Source organism: Notamacropus eugenii, chromosome 1 (assembly GCF_028372415.1).
Source record: "Notamacropus eugenii isolate mMacEug1 chromosome 1, mMacEug1.pri_v2, whole genome shotgun sequence".
Taxonomy (NCBI): Eukaryota; Metazoa; Chordata; class Mammalia; order Diprotodontia; family Macropodidae; genus Notamacropus; species Notamacropus eugenii.
This window is the reverse complement of record NC_092872.1, coordinates 215,658,803-215,684,907: the sequence shown is the minus strand read 5'-3', so window position 1 is coordinate 215,684,907 and position 26,105 is coordinate 215,658,803. Positions and strand designations below refer to the sequence as shown.

The window sequence follows — 26,105 nt, the reverse complement described above, 5'->3', positions numbered from 1 at the left end:
CAAAAAAAAGCAGGTAAGCAAGGAAACAAGAATTTATTACCTGCTTACTATGTGCCAGGCACTGAACTAAGCATTTTACAGATATTATATTATCTGGTCCTCACAGTAATTTTGGGAGATGTGCAAGGTCACCAATCTCACTTTCTTTTCCTGAGTCATCTGGGTCCAGTGGTCTGATATTCATCAGGACGACTGGAGATGACCCAGGATGCAATGGGAGACCCTGGCCCTTTCAGGCTAAGGTCTTATAGTATTCTCACTTTGAGTGAGATGCACTGATTAAATGAATAGGCTTCTTTAAGTAGTTGCTCAAGGGATAGCCCCTTTAATAAAAAAAAAAAAATTCAAACTAGGAGAAGACCCTCAGGGTTCCTTGGTAAAAGAGAAACAATTACTATTTAGTATTTACATCCACTCTGTGGTAGGTGGGTGGGGACTTGTTGTCCAGTCTATGAACCGTCCTGATGAATATCAGGCCACTGGACCCAGATGACTCTGGAGAAGAAAGTGAGGCTGGTGACCTTCACAGCCCTTCCTCACTCAAATCAAAGTCAACTGCGAGTCATGTCATCATCTTGATGTCATGGTCCTCTTCAAGAATGAAGGACAAACAGAATCTTGGGAGATAGATTCTATTATTTTCCCTGTTTTACAATTAAGGAAATTAAGGCAGCCAGAGGTTAAGATGACTTGCCCAGGATCAAATAGCTGATAAGTGTCTGCGGCCAGATTTGAACTCATATCTTTCAAACTACAGGCTCAATTTTGTTAAAAAGTATTGTTAACCTTGGGGGGAGGAGTTTGTTTTCAGTGAATGCTATCTGAAAGTATATAGGACTGAGAACTGAGTGGATGGTAATGTGTGTGTATATATATATATATATGTGTGTGTGTGTGTGTGTGTGTGTGTGTGTGTGTGTGTCTGTATACACATATTTTATTAGTGTGAAATTGGTAAAACAAATCGATACATTAATATAACTATTATATTAATATAAAACTAATGTTTACATTCACTTTTATAAATATGCATATATATACATATATATCTATATATTCAGTGTGTCTCAAGGCCTCTTCCATCTGTAAGTCTTTGATCTCATGAAAGTAGAGCAGAGTCTTACAATGATAAAGCCTAGGGTGTGACCTGTTGGTGGACAATTGATAAGAAATGAAAATAGAAGTTTAGCGGAGCCATGAAATTGAAGAGTTGTGTATCTCACATGTTCATTGATGCTTAGAAGGTAGAGGTTATAACTTAAGAAAAGTGGAAGTAAGGTGGAACAGGATGTGAAAAAGGAGTGAGAAAGTTTGAGACTCCCAGGGTGAGTAATTTGGCAGAAATTGGGCTTTCAGTAAATTGCAACATGAATCAAATATGAACCAAGAGAGAAACATGAAAGCCAAATGAAGTGAACATGATCTTAAGCTGCAACGAAAAGTAGGATGTAGAACATAGGGGCTGAGGTCCTATTGTATTCTGCCCAGGTTTGGCTTCATCCAGAGAAGGATAATAGAATCATAGACCTAGAACTACAAGAGACCATCATATTCATAGAGCCTAGAGAGGTTATGTGAGTTACCCAAAGTCATCTGGCTAGCAAGAGACAGAGCTGTGACTTGTACCAAGGATTTCAGCCTACAAACTCAGCAAATGTTCCTCTGTTCTTCTCCCAGGAACCATATTTTAGAAGGGACATTAAGCAGCTGGAAAGTATTCAGAGAAGAGGTTCAGGGGGCCAACCTTGTTGTAACTGTTGTTGATCCTTTATTCTTGAAGAAGACCAGTGACACCACAAGGGTGATATCTTGACTTGCACATCAATTAGATTTAAGTGAGGCATAGCTATACAAAGTCATCAGCCTTGCTCTTTCCTCCAAGAGTCATCTGAGTCCAGTGGCAAAACAAAGGTCAAGATGACTGGCCCAGGATGTAGTAGGTGACCTTGGCCCTTCTAAGTAAAGGTCTTTTCCAGGTGTCAGTTTGTCTAAAACCATACCCATTGAGTAACTAAGCGCTAAGTAGGAATGGAGACAAAAGATGGCCCAGTTTATCATCCCACAGATATCATTCTGGGAAGGGAAGATCCTCTGAGTTTCTGGACAGCACATCACAACAGTTAAAGAGCCATTGAAAGAATTAGAGAGATTTTATCTAGAAAAGACTTAGGAGGGTATATGATAGCTGTCTTTGAATATATGAAAGTTCTAGTATGTGAAGGATTATAATTATTTTTCTTTGCTTGAGGTGGGAGTGGGGTATGGATAGACAGAACTAGGATGGATGTCTAAAAGTTGCAGCAAGGTAAGATTTAGGCTTGATGTAAAGAAACACTTCCTAACAAGTAGAGATTTCCAGAAGTAGAATGGGATTTCTTGGGAGTTAGTAGCTTTCACCTCACTTGAGGTCCATAAAGGGAAGCTGAATGACCACTTGTTGGGGATGAATAGAGGACCTTTTCAATCACAGTTGCCCCAAGATCTCTTCTGACGTTGAGGTTCTATGGTCCTCTAGGTATGGAGAGGAAGGACCAACCTCACTTGGTCCCGTAATCAACCTGGAAAGAACCACTAACTCTTACTGTGGGTCTTGCACTGGGCCAGAAAGCAGAGTTTGCCTTTTGTATTACTTGACTTGACCCTTGCCTATATCACTTAATTCACGATTCATGAGGTTTTTCCTTCCTTTCTTCCTAGGTTCATGAAGGTAGCTGGGAGCACTGTGGATGCTGTTACCTGGCAACAGTAGGTATTCATCAATCTTGTTTTTCCTTATGTCAGCTAAACTGTGGCAGAAAGAAAGACAAATTATTCGTCCCTGAGTTTACATCTGAAGCATCCTAAAATTATCCATCATCCTCCAAGGAAAAGTTGAAACTGATTGTGGAACCAACTATTATGACAGAAAAATACTAACTCATAATCCTTTGGGTTCTTATTCCAAGCAGCCTGTCACTTTCACCAGATCTCAGATATTATTTATTGTTTTAGATTAAACTACCATTAGTGGACAGGGAATAGAGATCTGAAGCTTTCCTCTGAGGAAACATTCTTTATCTACCATCGGGCTGCCTAAATGCAGGGAATATACTGAGTCTGGTATTTCCTTCAGCGATACATTTCCTCATTTGTTTCTAACAGGATACTAAAGGACAGGGAGAAACTTGCAATTTTAATACTTCTGCGATGTGTGATATCTCCTGTGATATTTTATTGACTGCCTCAGTGGCAAGAGCCACACTTAGAACTGGATTAGTCTGTGAAGTGAAGAGCCAAGCAGGTCAAAAAGGATGATTTGTAAGGAAATGAATCAAGTAAATGGGTGCACAGAGTTCCCAGGAAGTAAATGAGGCAAAAAATGGACTACTTGTGAAAATCAGCAACTCAGAAGGAGAAAAAAAAAGACCAACTGACTGTCTAATGAGCCCAGTTTTCCCCTGGTAGATTCAACTCAATTCAATTCTATCCAGCAGACATTTATTAAGCATCTCTTCAAGTACATAGTGATAAAGAAATTTGGTGTAGTGAAAGCAGGGCTGGACTTTGGATCAGAAAGACCTGGATTCAAAATGTATCTCTGACTTTTACTAACTCTGTGACCCTGGGCAAGTCATTAACCTCTCTGTTAAGGTTAAGTGTTCATTTTGTTTCAGGAAGCTTTCCAGGACTGATTTTACGAAGTCAGATATGAGTTATAATCTGTGTTGGTAGAGGAAGTTATCACATTGGGAGCTCCCCATCTTGATGAAATCAAGATGCTTCCCACATAAGTGCACATAGAAGGCATTCTCTATGTGTCTCACTATACTTTACCTATATGAGGAGCATATATGAGCCCACTTGCAACCTCCTTACTGTATGCTCAACCCAAATGTATTGGTGCCCAATCTGTGGTAGAACATGCCAAGCTCATATTAGTCTGATCAGCTACAGTTGGACACACTGAAACTTGATTTTATCATGGTGATGTCATTTTGGTCCTTTTCGAGAACCAAGGAGAACCAGCATAGGGTGCGCTTCAGCGTTTTTCTGTAAGTCTACCTATTTTTTCCTGTTCAACAGTTCCCACATATGATCTTTACTTGTCTTTACTTTCAATTTGATTTTAGCTGAACATAACCCTGACTGTTAGGATGCATGCTTCTCTAACCTGGATCCCCTCATAATATTACCTAAGAATTGTTGTCATTTTGCCCCCTTATCAAAGGCACTTAGCTATTGTTTGTACCATACTTGTGCATTCTCCATTTTGAGAAAGGTAAAATTTAAGAACAGTGTTGGTTAAGCTTGAAGTGAATAAGAGTTTAGTGGTGTGATTTGGGAAGATATATGATCCAGTTTTGTTTTATTGATACATTGATAATCATTAATCTTTTCAATCAGTGATTTTAACCATGCCCAGTATTCCTGGGCTCTGTTAGCCCCCAAGTGAAATCTCACATTTGTATGTTTATCCCCCCCCCCCAATTCCACATACTTGCGGGCATCATCTTTTTTAACTTTCATCAAATTGTCATGAGTCAGTTATCATTATTTATACTTACTTACAAAGTTGAAACTCGGAGAGATCTGGACATTTTTAAATGGTCAATTATGTCAATATTGGTTGTAGGAGAAGAAAAGGAGAAGGAAAATGCCTAGAGATTTCAAAGAGTTGAGCTTACTGTATCATTCTGGAGACAAGATTAACACATGAAACAGAACAAATGAGAGCTAAATTTCTGTGATATGGTAACAGGAACTCAGATGAGGGAGAGAGCATTAGGAGACTGGTAGCATTGGGGGTGTGCTATGGTAAGCAGGATTGTTCTTCACCCTCCTATTGACTTTCATCTGGATGGATTTCCTGCTATAAGCAACCTTTTTCTGTTCTGGTAAGTTGTAACAAAAAGAATCATAATTTTCTAATTATTTTCTAGCTCTGAGTCCCCAGACAGGTGCAGCACTCTGGCTGACACATTAAAAAGAAGAGGGACCCTTACTGGAGGACTTTCAGAAACCTCCCCAGCTCTTGCTTCCCTGGGATTTTGGTTCTGAATCCTACTACATTGAGCTGGAAATGGGAGAGCAGGATCATCTCCCAAGCTAATGTCCTTTATGTTCAGCCTTTCCTTTTAAACAGCTTATCCAGGTATAAGACTGGTCTCTTTGTGAGACACCTCACCCTAACTTTGGGTGATATAGTACATTTCCCAGTCTTCATCTCTATAGGCTAAGCCATAACCAGACAACAGGCATTTGTTCTGTGATCAATGAACAACTCCAGAGTTCAAAGCTCTCTAATTTATTTGTTTTGTTTTTAATTCCATGCTTTATCTATTGATCCATGCAAAGGAGAGAAAAGGATACAGAAGAAATTAATGCCCTGAGATGAGTTCATATCTCCATTCAGCTACTTTCCTCAATTTATTACGTGCAAATGAGCCCCCTAAAAGTTTTATATCCTTTACAAGGTACAACATGATTTACTTAAACATGAAGGAGCTCACCCTTTACAAGGTTCAAATGAAGCCTGAGTGAGACACAATCTTTCGTATATATCATTGTCTTGGTTACTTGCTTCTTAAATCCTAAAAATCTGTGAAAGTCTGGAATGCTTGCATCCTTAAAAATAAGCAAGAAAGGCTTCATGAATTTGTCTTTCAATATTATGTAGGATTGCTGTAGACCAAGGAATTCTAGGTCTCATCCATTCTGTACTTATATAATATGGTGCTGGGAATCTAAATTTGTTGCTGTCCAGTCATTTTTTCAGTTGTGTCCAACTCTTCATGACCACTTTTGGAGTTTTTTTGGCAGAGATACTTGAATGTTTTACCATTTTTTTTTCTCCAACTCATTTGCAATTCAGGAAACTGAGGTGAAGAAAATTAAGTGACTTTGCCCAGAATCACACCTCTAAGTATCTGAGGTCAGATTTGAACTCAGGTTTTCTTGACTCTGGGCCTGTACTCTATCCGCTGTGCCACCTAGCTGTCCCTTGAACCTAAATGCAAGGTTTTATATCAATCCTTTTAAAAGTTTATCATTGATTTTATCTCATCATTCTAGCCTATGGAAATCTTTTTGATCCCTAATTCACCAGATGACTGAAAATCTCCTTTGAGCTTTGTGTCATCTGCAGAGTTTACAAAACATTACAACTGTGCCTTCTTCCAAATCATTGATTACAGTCTGACAGGCCAGAATCAAGGGCTGATCCTTGGAGCATTCCAGTGAAGAAGTTGGCAACTTTAGGCCATTTTGTTTTCTTTCGACCTACTTTGCAATCCTTGATATTAAGAGGGAATTATAAGGCACAGGCTTTTGCAAATAATAAGTTGAATCTGGTAAAGAGAACATAGTGTTCTACGGTTTAGAATTCATTTACCAGCTCCCTCCAAAGGGGTGAGAGAGTGCATGCTAAGTAGTAAATTGCCAAGAGTGATCCCTGGTGGTAAAACAGTGGAACTGCAACTGCACAATTACACCTTGCTTGAAGTGAAGAAATCAGACTTATTTTCAGAAAGCAACTTTGGTGGTCAGAGTGGACTAAACCCTGCATCAGACATTCTTTGACCTAGACCACGTAACTTGGCATATTATTGCCATCTAGCAACAATTTGCCTTCAATTATAGGAGCGATCTTGTGTCAAAACAAAAATATGATGAAATAGGATGGCAGGACTTTGAGCTGCATGGGACCTTGGAGAATCATTTAATGTAACTTCCCCATTTGGGAGAGGAGGAAACAGAGATTCAAATAAGTTAAGTGACTTGACCAAGGTCATTATCGTCTCAAATAACTGGCTTTTTCATAGTGACTTAAAGTTTGGAGAGTTTTATGTAGCATAGCTCATTTGATCCTCGCTAAAATCCTGTGAAAAAAGTTCTTGAAGGTATTATTAACACCTTTTTACAGATAAGAAAATGAAACTCCAGAGAGGTTACCTTCTTTGCTCAAGGTCACGTGGGTAATAAGTAGCCACAGGTTCTGTGATTCTAAATCCACTGCTCTTTCCACTACAAACTAATATCACAAAAGCCACTGTAGATTTGTGGTCATTCGATAAGCATTTATTAAGTGCTTACTTACACTCTGCCAGGGACTGTGTCAAGCATAGGGGATACAAAGATTGGGATGCTAGAATCCAAGTTAAAGAAGATTAGTCAGGCAGTAATATGCAGAACAAATTGGAGAAGTGGGGGACCAAGCAGCACAGACACCACCTAGAAGTAATTCAGGCATGAGACAATGAAGGGCCTGAAAAAGAACATGAATGAAGAGCCAGGGGAACATCTAAGAGTCATTTCAAAGAAAAGTAGCTGAACTCCGTGACAGATTTAGTGAAGGGGGCGAAAGAGAGTTTTGTCAAAGATGAAATGGAATGAGCCTGGATGTGAGGTTCTCCACTGAACTTAACTGAAGTTCATGTGAGGTCTCCAGTGGAAGGAACATAGAGAGAGAAGAGTTGTGGAGAATTGCAGAATGCACTTTGAGGAAGATGAGAAGGAGCCATGAAAGGAGACAAAAGAGGAGAGGCTGGAGGCAGACCATAGTAGTAGACAGTCGTGGAAGCCAAGAGAGGGGAGGTTTTCAAGGCAGTAACATCAAAGTCTCAAAGAAGGGGAAAGGCCATTGAATTTGAAGGGGAGCAGTTTGTTGAGGTTTTCATAACTCTCTCTGCCCATGAAGTCATGCTGCCTTGGCTGTGGTGTGTGCATCCTGTGCCAAGAATCTGTAGAGGGAGGCTGCTGATTTTAATAAGAAATGTCATAATTCACATCTGACAGTGACCATTTCTGTGCTGTATGGGTGTTTGCTCAAGGAAGGCTGTACTCCAGGAGTGCGCCTCCACCATATATGCAAACTATCCTTAAAGCTAAAGGAATCTGAGTGTTACAGAGGGACCTCAAGTTAACAGTCTGTTCATAGGACCCTACAGCTTTGGTTTTCCTGAGGTTCCCTCCTAGAGTACAGCCTTTCTTGGGCAATGGGGAGAAGTCAACCTAAGATTCAGCCACTTGGATGCTCCTTCTCAGCAGCATCTCATTTTGTTAATGTGCTTCTTACTCATCCTTTAACATCCAGCTCAAACGTTACCCCTCCTGCATGGTCTGACCTCATCCTTCCATATACATATTCATACCAGCTTGAAGCGATTTATCCCTCATCTAATCATATAGCACGCTGTAGTCCTCAATGACACTTTAATGTATCCTTGATACATTCTGATCTATCTGGTATCCAGATAGAATTCTTCCTTGAGAAGAGGAATTATTTGGTTTTTGTTTCCATATCTGTAGCACCAGTACAATAGGTACTACCTTGACCGTCAAAAAGCATTTATGTAGTGCTTATTATGTGTTTATACTGTGCAAAGTGTTGGAAATATAAAGAAAGGCAAAAACAATTCTTGCTCTCAAGGAGTTTACGGTTTAGTGGGGGAAAGACCATGCAAGCAAGATACATGCCAAGCATGCTGAAGGTCATCTTAAAGAAGGGAAACTCTTGCCTCATGTTTTCCTATATGTTTTAAGCTCTCCCCTAGACTGTAAACTCTGAGGGCAAGAACCAGACATCATTTCTCTTTTTGTATCCCGGAACACAATGAATTTCCTCTAGCAGGTTCTCAGAAAATGTTTGAACAAGTAAGAGTGAATGAAGAAATGACTAAAATGCATTTGCTCCCTGCACAGCTGATACTTTCACTTTCCTCTTGGGGGGCATTACTCTTATGTTCACCTTTTAAATAAGAAAAACACTTCTCTGGTGGTTCCCACACAAGTGCACACATATTCTCCTCATGGCCAAAGGTAATTAGTGAAAATACAGAAAGAGATGAGGAAGAAGAAGAGGAGATGGTCTATAATGGAAAGAACACCAGCCTGAGAGTTATAAGCCCCAGGTTCTACTCCCAGCCCCATCACTGATTTGCTGTGTGACCTCCTGTTGGACCTCAGTTTCCTCTGGATAAAAGGGAAGTTGAATTTGTGGGCATTTCTTCCCTGTTGATCATATCATCATGCTCAAAGGGGGAGTTAAGAGTCCAGTCTTGCTTTATAATGGGAAAACAGTTTACTATAAATACATTTCGTTTATTGGTACTTTAAAAATATTGGCCACTTCTCAAGACAAACAACATGTGTTTACAACTTTTCCAGATACACCCCAAAAGCAGGGAGGGTGTTGTGTTTCTTTTGGCTCAAGGATCTGTACTCATTTGGGGACAACAAGTAGCACCTGGAATCCACCATTTTTCCCTCCTAGCCATGGTCCTCAATCAAAACTTGGGAAAGTTATAGAATAATCCCAGGAAATCCAAACCACGAGTACGCTATAAAAATTAAAGCCAAATGCTATGTTGCTGTAACATTAATGGAAACTCTGATGAAGGTTCTCTCAATGCAAAGAAAATCAGCAGTCATCATCTAATACAAAGTCAGCTGCTTTGGGGAGAACTAGTATTGTAACTTCCAATTAAGTATTGGGAAGCAGAACCTATAGCCCATAATTAGGTAGCAGTGAAAACCCCATTTGTGAAATTATGAATAGATATTTCCATGGAGGATTTGCCCTACTTTTAGGACCTTAGTATCTCTGGCTTCTAGGCTGCTCCACCCGTTAACCCCAGAATTTGAGAGTCATATTAGGACCGAAAAAAAGAGTCAGTAGAGAAAAGCTGACTGGCTATCCAGGCAAGTTCTCAGGGAGGTGTGACATAGATGAAAGATCACTAGACTAGGAGACAGCAGACCTGGATCCAAGTATCCCCTTGGATAGATAATCTGTAAATTTCCTTCTGTCTTTAAATCTCTGATCCAGTAAACCCAATTTCCTACCTATGTAGATTTAGGTAAATTTCCTTCTCCCTGCACTTCAGTTTCTTCTCCAGTTAAAGGTAGAGTTTGATGTCGGTGCAATTGGAGTTGGTCTTCCTGTTTTGGGAAACAATTTGAAACTATGATTCCATTATGGAGTATATAGCCCATCAAGGTCAGTGGCAAAAAGAAAGGTCTCAGATATAACAAAATGGTTCCTCCACTTCTTAGAATCCTCAGCTTCCTTCAAAGCTCAACTCAGGTGATACCTTATATATGAGTCCTTCCCTAATCCCTCTAGCTGCTAGTTTCTCCCCTCTAAAGTCACCTTGCATTTATTTTGTAAATACTTAGGTGTAATGTATGTTATTTTCCCCCATAGAACATATGGAATTCAAGGACTATTCATTTTTCTCTTTGTATCCACAAAATGAAGAGCAGTAACTGGGATTAGTAGGCTCTTAATAAATGCTTGTTATTTGATTGGTAGAAAAAATGGAAATGAAATAGGTGCACCTTGATTGGGGAATGGACAGACAACCTGTGGCATATGTCTCTAATGGAATATTGTTGTTTCATAAGGAATTATGAATATGAGAAAATTAGAACATAGGAAGGCTCATGTGGAACAATGCTAAGTGAAAGAAAGTAGAACCAAGAGAACACTGTGCACAGTAACTACAGTAATGTAAACAATAACAGTAAAGAGAGTAAAATTCTGACAGATATGAACGGTTTCCATCTTGGATAAGTATTTAAGAATATGCCTCTTATGTTCTTGCCACACAATTGAGGCAACACCCCACATGGCTACTCTACCAGTGGCTTTGCTTAAAGTTTTACCTTCTTAAAAGGAAGGGTTTGATGATGGGGATTTAGGAGCTAAAAGGAAGAGACTGTGATATAAGAACAAAAGACAACTGAAATCTAGGGGGAGGGAGTGAGGAATTTAAACTAGATGATCCCTAAGGTAGAACTTCCAACTCTAACATTCTGTGATTCTGCTGCAAGCATGTAGGTGGGTTTATCTGGCTGAGGAAAGTGACAGATTCTTACTGTCCAATGTTTCTTATCAATGACTAACTCTTATTTTTTTACACATCAATACTTTCTCATAAAGACATGTTACAGTTGCCAAGACCATAGCTTTTGTTTCTCTAATTCAATTTTAAATTTTAAATGGAGCACTCTACTCAAGACCTGCTTCTGAGATGACACCAACCTATTAATTACTCATCTTCAGTTCCATTCATTCAGTTAGTTCTGAATTCATCAAATTGTACCATCAGTACAATCTTTTCTCCAATCATAATGTGCCTCATCAAAATAAAGTTATTTAGTATCTATCATATTTCTCTGATATACTGGTCTAGTGACACTATATGCTGTGACCTGTTCCTGATAACGTCAGGTTGTTTTTATTATCAGCAGTTACTAAAAATTTTAAATGTTCATAAACCAATCCTTTAATGATGCATTCTAGAATCCTTCCAGGAATAGAAGTCAGTATCATTGACCAATAATCTGCAGACTGTACCCTCTTTCAAAAATTTGGACGTTTACGTTGCCCCATACCAGAGGCACCTGTCCCACATATTATGATATTTCAAAGGTCGTTAATCATGGCTCAGTAATCCTAGCTGCTAGCTCTGTCATTACCCTAGGATGCAGCTGTCTAGACCTGGTGGTTTGAGCTCATTAAAAGGGCAACTTACCTCTTCACTTCTCTTTAGTTTCAACTCCCAGTTAACTTCTTCTTTTCTCTCTTTCACAACTCCATGGATCATTTTTCTTGAAGAGAAAAAAAAGTAGCACTGAGCTACTTTTCTGTCCAGAAGTGATATTCTTGTAAGGATAGCTAAGAAATGCAAAGGGGGAACATGGTAGAGAGCATTTAGATGGGAATGAAAAGAGATGATAACAAGTATGCCTTTTACTACTCTAATATGCTACTGACCTTCTGGATAGATGGAGTAATGGGACGACAAGTTTCCAGAAAATAAGAGTTGAATAGTTCAGCCTTCGCATACTCAACTATGGTTATCATCCCATTCACCCCAGACAGTGGTTTTATCCCTTCTTTGATCCTCTTCTTGCTGCCTCCCCCCCACATTTCATTTTTTAAAAGACAAAAATACCTGTTGTTCTTATTAATTATAAGCCTGAGGTCAGTATTATATTTTTTGCTTCCAACACTATTCTTTTGTGTTTACCCCCTCAGTTACATTTCTTCAATCCTATCTTTTACGCAGATCTTTCTAAAACTCAGAATTGGTTGATGAGTTTCACTAATGTATAATCACATTCCTTTTTAGGCTGCTTCCCTATATTCTTTCTTCTAAGAATCACTTCTGCTCATATCATTAAATTTTCATTCTTGAGAGCTTCCTATTTTTCATGGACTGACTTCAGGCTATGAGATATTTAACATTCTTTTTTCTTTTTTTAATATTTCTTTTTTCCCTAAACTCTTTGAAATCTGCCTTAGCAAAATCTCCCATGCTCGTCTTTTTTTTTTTTTTTTTTGTCTTCATCATGATCTATGTCACAGTAGTCATTGGCTTACAGCATTCCTATTATTTCTGCCTCAACATTCTATTCTTCCTTTTTGGTCGGGATTAGTTCCTCTTATAGCTTCTTTCATTTTTTATAATATGAAACAAGTATTGAGGTCAATCAAGACTGTATTTTAGGTGCTCCATTTTTAGCAAAAATAGAGCTCTAGCAGATGTCCAAATGATTGAAGAACCCCATGACTTCAACATTGTACTTCTGAACCAAGTATGTACTCTTTCTCGGCCTTGTCATCCCATTACTCCATCTATACAGGAAGTCAGTAGTATACACAGTAACAATAGGCACACCAGGTAGCGCCTCCTTTCATGTCCATCTTTCCCCTTTTGGTTCTCAGCTCTCCTCACACCAGTATATCTTCATATATACAGTGATACTCCACTCCTCCATTGATCTGTTTTGCGTATTTTGAATATGGGTGTGCCCTTCTAGAGCCTGTTCTGGCAACGAGTCCCGTCTTCCCCAGTCTTGGGATTCTTCTGGTGTTAAATTTGCTCTGTGTTGAGCTCTCTTTTTTACCCTTTTTGTTATTCATGAGGTTATGGGTTTCATTGATAGGGCTTTTCTTGGATATTGTATCCCATCAATTACTAGCCCTCTCTGCTGCCCTTCTTGCAATGTTCTATCTGTTATTTTCTGTGGAATGAAGCTTGGTCAGTTTCAATGGCCAATTTTCTCCCTTCCCCTTTGTCATTTAAAGTCTTCTCTGTACGATGCTAGGCATGTTTGTTTTTCACCAGTTCTCATTAGGACTAACTCCTAGAATACAGTATTCCTGTGTTTTAAACTGTGACACAAAAATCCAAATTTCACTTTTACAAATCATCTCCTTAGCCAGGTATTCACTGATTTGCAAATCCGTCTTTCTCTTGGAAACCCCCTGTTTCAAAAATACCACCTGTACCCTCAGAGATCTTCAATTGTTTATTTGTTTTCCCCAACACTTCATAATCTTTAGCAATTTGTCCCTAAAAGAATCTCCAGCAGTCAGGTTTTTTTGCTTTGTTTTTGTTTGAGGTGTTTAGGTTAAGTGACTTGCCCAGGGTCATATAGCTAGTATCTGAGGCAAGATTTGAACTCAGGTCCTCCTGACTATAGGGGTGGTATTCTATTCACTGTGCCACCTAGCTGCCCCTTCAGCGGTCAGTTTTTTACAAGTGTAGGAAGTCTTCCTGTTACAATAGAAACCATATTTCAAGAAAAAGTAAACCTTTGTGTTGTTTGATCATCCAATACCCTCAGTATCCACGCATCCCCACACTTGTCCCCTTCCACATGCATTGCATAGACACACAGTCACCAATCACAAAGACCATCAACAATAATAATAACACCAACACTTTAAGGTTTACAAAGCATTTTATACAAGTTAATTCACTTGATTCTCACAACAGCCCTGTAAGGTCAGTTCTGTTATAACCCCCATTTTACAGATAAGGAAATTGAGCCTGGGAGTGGTTAAGTGACTTGCCCAGAGTCACACAATAAGTATCTAGGGTAAGTCTGAACTCAGGTACTCCTGACCATACCTCTAGCACTTGACCTACTGCATCACCTAGCTGTCCCCACTGCTTGATTTTTCTTTCTCTGACCATTACCAGATAACCTCTCACCTGATGACACTTATGGATCCATGTCATCATTCCATGCTGCAGTCGTTCCTTGGCTGAAGAAGGTGATCACATCTATCTTAAATCTCTAGGTGAATAAGTCTCTAGTTCACTTGATCACACTTTTTATGGCATAGTTTAAGGTCTCATTGATATTCCTCAGATGAGACAAAATTAAGTTTATCAATGCCTCTTGTGAAATATGATGCTTAGCACGAAACACAATACTCTAGATTTGGTCAGATCAGGATAAATTGCAGTACTGACATGATACCTCCTTTGCTGTGGACACCATGTTTCTCAACAAAGCTACATTGGTTTCCCATATTGGGGCTTATAGTTCACTAAAACTCCTAGGTTTTTTTTCATATGAACTCAGGTCTAGGCTTGTCTCCCCAATTCTGTGCATTATTTTGTAATTTTTTCTAACCTAAGTTCAAGACTAAATTTATCTTTGCTCAATTTTAGTTTTCCCAGTTCCAATTCTAGCCTTTCTACAACTTTGGTAATACCTATTGTCAACCAAAATAACTATCCCTTTAATTTTTGTGTGTTTGGCATGTTTTAATGAGCATGCCATTGAGTTCTTCTTTTAAGTCATTGATGAAATATTGACTAGAACATGGTCAAGGACAGAGTCTGACAATGCACTACCTTTAGGTTGACATCGATTCATCAATCAACATTCTTTAGATCCATTTATTCAATCAGTTTCAAATTCACATCATTGCACTATTATTGAGGCTACCTTCTTCATTTTCTCTGTAAATATATCATGAAAGACTTTATCAGATATCTCATGAAAAGTGGGAAATATGCCGAACCTGGGGTCAAGATTCCTGGGTTCAGATCCCTGCTCTGACACTCATTCTCTCCAACTCTGGTGAAGTCATTTCGCCTCACTTTCTTCCTCTGTAAAATGAGGGTAATAATACTTGTACTCCCTACCTCACATGTCTGTGGAAGGTATTGTTTAAAACTGAGTTATAATTATTAATGCTAACTATCCAGTTATGTTATATCTATACATTTCTTTGATTGATGGTTTCCAGTAGACTGGTAAAGTGGCGTCATAATGCAATGATTAGCAAGCTACATTTTGAGTTAGGGAAAACCGAATTTCAGTCATGCTTCTATATACTTGATAGCCATGTGATCGTGGACAAGTCAGCCTCTCTTAAGCAGTTCTCTAAGAATTGTCTGCTAATCAGTCTTTCAATAGGCATTTATTAAGCACTTAATATGTGTCAGACACTGTACTAGGATTACAAAGAAACAATGAAAAACAGATCCTGCTCTTTCCAGAACCTTACATTAGAACGGTGAGGACTCCATGTACACAAATAATAATGTATGATATATACAAAGAGTAGCTGTAGGGTAAACTTTATTGGGGAAAGCACTAGCAGCTGGTGGACTTGAAAAGGCTAAGTTATGTATAATTATATATGTATACACATGTAACATTTAAAGTATTTGTAATGCTGCACAATGAGTTGGGTGTTGGGAAATTCCCCATTAAAGGGATCAGGCCAATCTAGTAACCTAATCCAAAAAAGTGGGGGGAGTAGGGATTTAGGTGATCTAGTAAAATTACACTTCCTTGACCTTTAGATGAATTGACCTTTCAGCGACCCCATTGATAAAGGAAATTAGGTTTATGGGATCATAGATTTAAAGCTAAATGGAACCTTGGAGATCATCTTGTCTGGCATGACTTGTTCTAAATGGCCCTGCTATGTAATGAAGACCACTGTTTGCTTTTCTAACTACTAGATGCTCACAAATCATTCATTTAATGCTTACTCTAAAAATTTTTCCCTTATAGGAATATCAGACTCGTGAATCTATACTTTTATTAGTAAATATTTAATCATTTATTAAAGACAGTGTGTGCCAGGCACTATTTTAAGCATTGCACATAGAAATACAAAGGTAAGACAATCTCTGCTCTGAAGGACTTTCCCTCTTTTGAAAAACCAGGATATTCCCTGTCTTCTTTGCTGGGATCCTTCTCCCATGTCCCATAGTTACTCGTAGGTCACTTGTTCTTTGCTGCCTGCATGTACTTTCTTCAGGAGAGGTGACATGAGCTCATTGAGGACAGCTAAGTGCTCACTTACACTTTCTTCATCTTGGGCTTCTATTCCTTCTTAACTCCTGTGGTTCTAACCTTTTCTATATGAAAATCATTATCCTTGAAGAAGAAAACAGGAATGAAAAAGGAGCTGAATACTTCCTTCTTTCTCTCTGCCGGTGTACATCTTCCAGCCCAAACAGCAAACCTAGCTTCCCCTTATTCTTTTTTGCCCCTACTCTAGCTTTAAAAAAAAAAGGCAGCACTTTCTTTTATCATTGTCTATACTTTCGCATATCTCTTCTTAATACCTCCATAAAACCTGGTGTCTTTACTAAAGGATTCCATTTTTTCCAAAAAGGATTTTCTATAATTTAAATTTCTATCCACACCAAAAAGCACAAAAATGACAATTTTAAAAGTATGTCATTGCAGTGGTGACTCTGAATTTGCCTTTAATGTAAATGTGAATTAAAATGACTCATGAGAACAGCATGTCTTGGAAAGGCATGAAAATGCCCAGGGCTAATGGGCCATTAGAATGACTTATTCAGTACACATTCTGGTTAAAGAGCAAAAGCGCCTCTAACAGATCCATCACCCAGATACTCAATTTTAGAAACCAGAATGATATCCAGGCTGGCAACAGTAAGGAAGAAATTGAAAGGAAGAGTTCAGAAAGTACATTATTCCCAGAAGGCTGAGTGTTTAGTTCAAGGTACCTCATTGTTAGCCCCAGATCAAAAAGATGGGGCCTCCCAAAGAAACACCTGCCTGCCTGACAACAAAAGAAGTCCAAGAGACTCTCTGAAAGAAGAAGGACGCTTTCAAAATGGGAAAGAATGCATGAGCCCAGGGAAATAGGGAAGCCTTCCAAGTGTGGCAGTTAGGTGGAGTTAGAACATAAGCCACCAGAAAGCATTGGAGAATTCCTTGTTCAGGGAAAGACTGATCCATTTAATGTTGTTACTGGGAACCAGTTGGTTTGGGAGGCTTGGGTTACTTTTCCCAAAGAGGAAGGGATGCATCCCATTATCACCTAACTAAGAAGACTAATGGGTCTCTGGGGTCTGAGAACCAGGGCATTTACTTTATGCCTCATTTGGAATGAGTGAGCGTTTGAGGATGATTGGTTGACAAGGGCTTTTGTGGATCTGGAACTGAGTCCCAGAAACTTGGGGAGATCTGAATAAGATAGCTGGAGACAGAGAAGGTCTCTCTCTAGAGGTAGACAGGCCCTAGGGTGAAGTGGGGGGAGGGGTCTTTGCATCCACAGAGCTTCACTGCCAAGAGCCATCACTGTTGTTGTCTTTCATTCTCCAAAAGGATCATGGCATCAGGAAGGTGATGCTATCTGTGACTAGCAAGTGAGTTGGATTAAGTGAGGGAGGGCTGTGTAAAGTCACCAGCCTCATTCTCTCCTCTGGAGCCATCTGGGTCCAGTGGCAAGGCATAGAAGCTTTGGGAAGGCTCAACTACATGGCCTTAACAACTAGGATGGACCCTGGAAAAGATGGAGTCACATGGACCAGCATTTAGAAGTCCTAAGAAGTCCTCAAGGACTTCTTAGATGACACAAGAGTGAGAAAATGAGTTTCTGGACACAGAACATGCTGACCTGGACCTTAAGGAACAGCAAGGGATTCATTATGCATATGATCAAAGCCCAGACATTTATTTCTGCTACTACCACAAATTATTCCATTGGTGTAGATCCATAGGGAAAAGGGCTGCCTTTCTAACAACCCCAAGTTCCTCTTCCCTGGAGAAATTCTGAACCTTTAGGGTAATATCATAGCCTGGAGGCCTGTATAGGTCCCTGGGGTGAAGCTAAGACTGATAAGAATGTCAGAAATTGCTTCATTACTCAAATATGCAAAGGAATGTGTGACTTTAAAAAAAAAGTATCAATGAATTTCAAAAGGGTCAGGTATCAGGTATTTGTGGAAAAGCAATACAGACTGTATAGGATGGTGTGCCCTTGACTATCCATTACAGTCCTGGAAGTCTTAAATGATAGTGACCCTTCAGAGAACTCCTTCAGCACTCTACAGCACCGCCTCCTGAGTCCTAATATGTCAGGATACTGGAGCCACTGTTCTTTGCATTTGTGGTCACTGCCCTTCTGGAACCAAAGAAGAACAACTACAAGTAGGAATTAAAATGATCAAGGGGATGGGGTGAATAATTAATAATGGTAATTACTAGTAATAGCTTGCCATTGTACAGTGCTTTAAGATTTGTAAAGTATTTTATACATGGTATCTTCTTCGATTCTGGCCACAATCCTCCAAAGAAAGTATTATTATCCTCATTTTACAAATGGGGCAGGGAAGTGATTTGTCCACGGTTGTGAAGCTAGTAAATGTCTGAAATGGGATTTCGACTTGACCTCCTGATTTTGACTCCGGAACTCTATCCACTCTGACTTATAGCTTCTCCAAAGGCCATCCTATGGAAGGATGGGCTAAGCAGATTAGGGCTCTTCAGTCCATAATAACAAACTGAGAGGAGAGATGTCAAAGTCTAAAACTGATTGAAATTATAGATAGGGTCAAATCACCAAAGCTCAGTAAAGTCCAACTCCTTTGAAGGAGAGAGATTTAGGAGAGAAACAAAAGAAAGAGTGTATGATAAGCTTAGGGAACTCTACCAAGGGAGTTGGTACAGGCTGTAAACATAAGCTTGCATATGTTTGTGGATGATGTATAATTTATTAAGGAAAACTAACCAATATGAAGCACAGCTCTAACCCTTGAAATTGTCACTAAATGTGCCAACCTCACTCCTCCTTAACATCCATTGATGACACTTTAGGAGAAAGGATATGTGGGTGTACATGAATCCTCACTAACTGGTATAGCACCTGGTACATTGGAGGTCTTAATAATTAATAAGAAAAACAGAAATTCATATGTTCCCATGTTCTTTCAGTCTTATTTTGATCTGGACAAGTCAGTTAGCCTCTCTGGGTCTCTGTTTCTTCCTTTACAAAATGAAAAGTCAGACTAGGTGATATCTACGACCACTTTCATCTCTAATATTTTGTGATCTCAGTAACATGGTTACTCCTCATGATAATGCAGACCTCAATCCACCTGCCTATCTTAGAATCCTGGTTTGTATTTGCAGTTACACAGCACTTTCATATCCACACTCTCATTTGTGTCTCACAACCAGGGTATGCTAGATCCAGTTTCCAACTTGGTTTGGAAGAATTGATTGCTAAATTTTCAGTGTAAGCATTTATACCTTGGAAATCAGCAAATGATGCAATTTGGGTGATTTTGATTTATTATCTAGACTTAGAAAGGAATAAAAAAGGAATGGAAAGATTTTATTATAGTGCAGTTTAAACTTAAAGTGTGTCATGACTATATTTTTTTGAAAACTAGCTGTTAAACATTTATCAGCACACCCTTGCTCACAAATATCCAATCAGGTATATGCAAAGTTGATATTACTAGTCCTAATTTTACAGATGATGAAACTTAGGTTAAGGGACTTCCTGAAGGTCAAAGGGCTACTAGGTGGTAAAGCTAGGACTTGAATCCTCTGTCCAATGCTCAGTCTGCTACATCATGACTTATGAAAATCCAGCAAGTACTATTTCCTTAGAAAAGCTCTAAATGACTCCCTGACTGCAAAAATCCATCATCAACAGTTGACTCTTCCTCCATATGACAGAGTTGATTGGCTTCTGCGTTAGATCCTCTCATTTTTACCAGCTAAGCTATGGATGTCACTTGGAGATCCAGACCCATTATTCTCAACTCTTTCTGACATCCATTAGACCCTCCCTATGAAGAGACAAATGCAGGCCTCTCAAACTCCCAGAAAAAAGCATCCATCAATTAGGTATAGCAATGCAAGGGGGCAGGAAGTCCTTGCCTATAAAAGTGCCCATCAGTCTTCCTCTGCAAAAAAGAAACAAGATGTAATACATGCACCTGAAAAACATCAACAAAGGCTCCCGCAGCATTTGTGATGTAGGGTTGAGTTGTTTCTCTGATGATCAGTACAGCTTCTATTTATTTTAAGGCAATGAGTATGTTTATGTAAATCCAAAATTTTTAGTAAGATTCACTTTCTGAAGTAACCCTTGCCCCTCTTTCCTCTGCCATTAGTTTTGAGATTCTAGACTCCTCTCTTAGTCCACTCACCTAACAGCACACACTAGGACCCTGCCTCTCTGGCCCTGGCTAAGCTGAATGTCTAACCTATCTGGACCGTCTAAATGGAGATGTCAGGTAGGGTGCTACACTTGTGCTAGATCTCTGTGTTGTATTTGTATCCCCAGCCCCTTGCAGAGTGCCTGGCGCAATGTAGATTCTTAGTAAGTGCTTAGTGATTGACTGACTGATCAATTGTAAGGATCAAATAAAATAAAGCATGTGAAAGTGATTTTTAATTGCAAAGGACTCTGTAAATATCAGTTATTCTTTTTTCTAGCTAACTTAAGATTATTCTTCTTAAGCACCACAATTTTTAAAAATTTGACCATTTTGTTGAACAATATGCTTTCTAAAGTAGCATACATACTCTTGGCTTTCCTAAAAAGAGTATATTTCAGTAATTCAAGAATCCATGGGTTTTGTGAATTATCATGTCTAAAAAAAATTCATTTAAAAATAATGTTTCATTTTTCCCAATTGCTTGTAAAAAAAATTTTAACATTCATTTTTTAAAATTCCAAATTCTTTCTCTCCCTCCCCTCCCCCTTCTCTGAATTTGATGTAGGGTATACATGTTCAATAATAAAAAACATTTCCATATTAGTCATGTTGTGAAAGAAAACACAGACCAAAAAGATACTTATGAGAAAAAAAATTTTTAATGAAAAATAGTATGCTTCAATTGGCATTCAGACTCCATCGGTTCTTTTAATGGAGGTGGATAGCATTTTTCATCATGAGTCCCTTGTAACTGTCTTGGATCTTTATTTTGCTGAGAATAGCTAAGTTATTCACAGTTAATTGACATTATTGTTGTTACTGTATTCAATGTACTCCTAGCTCTGCTCATTTCACTCTTCATCTGTTCATGTGTCTTTTCAGGTTTTTCTGAAATCATCCTGGTCATCATTTCTTAAAGTGCAGTCGTGTTCCATTACAATCATATACCACAACTCGTTCAGTCATTCCCTTCAATTTTCAATTCTTTGCCACCACAAAAAGAGCGGCTATAAATATTTTTGCCAGATAGGTCCTTTCCCCTTTTTAAAAATCTCTTTGGGATACAGACATAGTAGTGGTATTGCTGGATGCCCTTTGGGATATGCACAATTTTATAGCCCTTGGAAATACTTCCAAATTGCTTTACAGAATGGTTGGATCAGTTCACAACTCCACGAATAGTGCATTAGTGTTCCAGCTTCCCAATATCCACTCCAACATTTATCATTTTTCTTTTCTGTCATATTAGCCTGTTTGGTGGGTGTGAGGTGGTACCTCAGAGCTGATTTAATTTGTATTTCTCTAACCAATAGTGATATAGAACATTTTTTCATATGACTATAAATAGTTTTGATTTCTTCACCTGAAAATTACCTATTCATATTCTTTGACCATTTACCAAATGGGGAATGACTTGTATTCTTACCAGTTTAACTCAGTTCTCTATATATTTGAGTAATAAGGTCTTTATCAGAGAAACTTGCTATAATTCTTTCACTAGCTTTCTGCTTTCCTTCTAACCTTGGTTGCACTGGTTTTGTTCGTGCAAAAAACTTTTAAATTTAATATTATTAAAATTATCCATTTTATGCCTCATAATGTTCTCTCTCTCTTATTTGGTCATAAATTTTTCGATTTTCTAAAAATCAAACGAGTAAACTATTCCACGATCCCCCAATTTGCTTAGGGGATCATCCTTTACGTCTAACTCGTACCCATTTTGAGCTTATTTTGGTATATGGTGTTTTCCAGTTTTCCTAGCTGTTTTTCTCAAATAGTGAATTCTTGTCCAAAAAGCTGGAGTCTTTGGGTTTATCAAATACTAGATTACTGTGGTCATTTACTACTATGTATCATGTACCTAATATATTCCATTGATCCACCACTCATTTCTTAGCCAATACCAGATTGTTTTGTTGATTATTGCTTTATAATACACCTCAAGATCTGGTATGGCTTGGCCACTTTCTTTTACATTTTTTTTTTCATAAATTCCCTTGATATTTGACCTTTTGCACTTCCAAATGAACTTTGTTATTATTTTTTCTAGTTCTATAAAATAATTCTTTTGTAGTTTGGTTGCTATTGCCCTGAATAAGTAAATTTAATTTAGGTAGAATTGTCATTTTATTATATTGACTTGGCCCACTCATGAGCAATTGCTATTTTTCAAATTGCTTATATCTGACTTTGTGTGAAAAGTGTTTTCTAATTGTGTTCATATGGTTCCTAGGTTTGTTTTGACAAATAAACTCCCAAGTATTTTGTATGGTCTACAGTTATTTTATATGGAATTTCTCTTTCCGTTTCCTGCTGCTGGACTTTGTTGGTGATCTGTAGAGATCTTGATGGTTTGTTTTACATCCTGCTTATCACAACTTTTCAGTAATGACTGATTCTTGAATGTTTGGTACGTAGTCTTTCATCCTACGGTCAGTATCTTTACTTGCATTACCATGTCACTTAACCCCATGGGCCCTCAGTTTTCTTTCTGTAAAACTGGGGAGAGAAGTGGTAGATCTGATGACCTCTCATGTCCCTCGTAGCTCGTGATCTTACGACATGACAAGCACAGGCTTTTTGAACTCCACGCTGGAATGAAGTTAGGCTAGACAGCTAGATCTGGAGTCAGGAAGACCCGAGGCCAAATCTTGCCTCAGATACTTATGAGATATGTTGCCCTGGGTAGGTCACTTAACTTCTCTTTGCCTCAGTTTCTTCTTCTGTAAAATGAGTGCAATAATAGCACTTATCTTGCTAGGCTGTTTTGAGGACAAAATGAGACAATATTTGTTCAATCACTTTACAAACCTTTAAGTGCCACACAAACGCTGTTTCTCCTCCTCCTCCTCCTTCTTCTTCCTTCTTCTTCTTGTTCTTCTTCTCCTCTTTCTCTTTTTTCTTCATCTTTTCCTTTTTTATTATTATTCCTCAAATCAATACTTCATCAGAAGAAACAAAATATCCTGTGTTAACTTTTTCCTGATGACTCAGAGTCATTACTATGAAAGTCAGTGATCGGGCTGTGACCTACAGTAATGCCTTCAAGTGATGTTTAAAGTGTATAGAGGCTCTCCATTTTAATTTACTTCAATGAGTATTTGTTAAGTACTTACTATGTGCCAAGCAGTGTGCTGAGCTCTGAGGATACAAAGTAAAAATGACCCAGTCTCCATTGTCTGGGAGCTTATACTTTAATGGGGGGGCAGAGAAATGGGGAGATGCCACATGTCTATAGAGTAGTAGATGCAGGATAAAGACAAAATACATACCTTTTGGAGTGCTAATAACTAAGGAAGCAAAGATTTGGTAAGAATTCATTCTGGAGATGGCACTGGAGCTGTTTGGTTTTTTTTTTAAAGAGGCTGGGGATCCTCAGACAAAGAAGTGAGCAGATAGCACACTCCAGACCTCAGGGACTATCTGTGCTAAGGGAAACATGTGGGAAAGGAATATTGGAAAAAGCAAGTTAGTGTGGAAAGGAGTGTGCATGACGATGCTGAACTTAAAATCATCCTGAAAAGCTAGGTGGGAAGCGGACTGTGGCGGGACTGAAATGCTCGTTAAGTTGAAATAACTGCCATGCCATGTTTTATCCTTGAGGCAATAGGGAGCTTCTGAAGTTTTTTGAGTGAGAGAGTTAATTAGGTCAGACCCAGTTTGAGGGAATTTTAGATGTCAGTTTGGCATCTGTGTGGAGGATGGATTGGAAAAAAGAGAAACTACAAGAAGGCAGCTCAAACTAGGAAAGAGGCAGGCAGGAACTGACAAAAACTTGAACTGTGCTAACAGCTGTATAAGGAGCAGCTAGGTGGTGAAGTAGATACAGAGCCAGGAGGATCTGAGTTCAAATCCAGCCTCAGACACTTACTAGCTGTGTGACCCTAGCTAAGTCACTTAACCCTGTTTGCCTCAGTTTCCTCCTCTGTAAAATGAGCTGGAGTAGGAAATGGCAAACCACTCCAGTTTCTCTGCCAAGAAAACCCCAAATGGGGTCACAGAGAGCCAGACATGACTGAACAAAACAGAGGTTGTATAAAATGGTGCAGACGGACACGGATGTGAAAGGGAAAGATTGTAGAGACAGAATTAACAAGACGTGAATGGGTTTCCTGGGGGAGGAGGTGAAATGAGGAAGTTGGAAAAGTAGAGGTTGACTCCAAGATTGTGAACGTGGGTGGGGGCCATGGACTTCCCTCAGTGGTCATGTCTCACCCCCTCAGTGTGTCTGCCTCCAAAAACCTCCTCCTCCTGTTCCCATTTTGCTCTGATCTAGAAAGATCAGACAGCCAAACATGTTTAATCAATAACCTCATTTTGACAAACAATTCTAAGTCTGCTGTCAATGGCCTGCATCCATCATGCTTTGTCTCTTTGTGTTTTTAATGATTTTTCTGGTGGGCAGATGACCCCCATGCCTCGGCACTCTCAGTGTTTGTCTTTAATTCTCGCAAGCTCCCAAGGTGCCAACCTTTCGCATCTGTTCCCCCCAACCTCTGCCCCAGGCACTGCCACCACCTGGGAGGAACCAAGCCTTTCTCTTTAATGGCCACTTCACTGCATGACTTAACAGAGTTTATGGAAAAGAAGGAGAGGAGAGCTCATTAGGAACTGAAATGCGTTGTGTGAGCAGCCATGCATGAGCAGCACCTTGGACATAGCAGGCGACTAACGAATGTGCATGGAATGAATGAACGTATATAGAGAGGATATGTACATCTGACAAAAACCAAATCTCCTCACATATACAAGTATTTTACTGAAACATTTTTACAGGTGAAAAACTTGCTGCAGGCATGGGTACTTTTTATCATTCTCTCAATTACCCATTCTTTGAGCTGGGGAGAATTATTTGACTTGTATACCCTATCCTAAGGCACCACCTTAGCTGCCTAGACTGTAGGCATTAAACTTAGAAATTAAGTTTTATCTTGCAGAACCAAACCTATTAAGCATGGCATATGTCTGAGAAAACCAAGTTGAAGTTGGACAGCTTAATTCTGCAATGGACCAGGTATATGTGATTCTATAGCCTTCTTTAGCAACGTTTCATATATATGCACACACACACATATATATATGTATACACACACACACATATATGTATAGATGCAGCAAGTAAAAGAATATGGACAGTTGGAGTGATTGAGGGTTGGAGATTTCTGTGATGGGCTTGGAGGAAGGTCAAGGATAATAAGAAATATGATAGCAATGGTTAACATTTGTATAGCACACACCTACTATATGCCCGATATGGTGCTAAGCATTTAACAGTTATTATCTCATTTAATCATGATAATAATAGCTAACATTTATATAACACCTACTATGTGCCAGGCATGGTGCTAAGCACTTAATTATTATCTCATTTAATAATAGCTAACATTTATATTTTGTCTGCTATATACCAGACTGTGCTAAGGATTTATACTTACCATGTCATTTGATTCTTACAATAGCCCTAGGAGGTAGGTATTATTATTGTTCCATCCATTTTACAGATAAGGAAACTGAGGTAGACAGGGGTTGAGTGACTTGCCCAGGGTCACACATCTAGCAAGTGTCTGAGGCCAGATTTGAACTCAGATCTTTCTGACTCCAGGCTGGGTGCTCTATCCACTGTGCAACCTTTATGAAGAAAACTTGAATTCTTGAAACAGCAGAGATAAAGCAATTGAAAATTACTTTAGGTCATCCTGATGTAGGGAAAGCTAGAAGTCTCCTTTAAGAGATGAAGGAATAATTTCCATGGGTTGGGGGAGAGGGGGAGGGTTCTAATAGGTCCTTACTATGAAGTCCTCATGGATGATGATGACGGTGGATGAGGGAGGGAGAAAGAATGTTATCTAGGCATTAAAATCCCCTCAG

General features: G+C 39.0%; 1 protein-coding gene across 2 annotated transcripts in view; it reads left to right on the top strand.

Annotated features, from left to right (window-relative positions):
* HPSE2 (heparanase 2 (inactive)) overlaps nucleotides 1–26,105 on the top strand; it is a 724,961-nt gene that overhangs the window by 457,426 nt on the left and 241,430 nt on the right. For both annotated transcript variants that reach the window (XM_072626990.1, XM_072626982.1), the window contains exon 6: nucleotides 2,698–2,745. In XM_072626990.1, coding sequence (XP_072483091.1) covers nucleotides 2,698–2,745 — 48 coding nt within the window. The remainder of the gene's footprint in view (nucleotides 1–2,697; nucleotides 2,746–26,105) is intronic.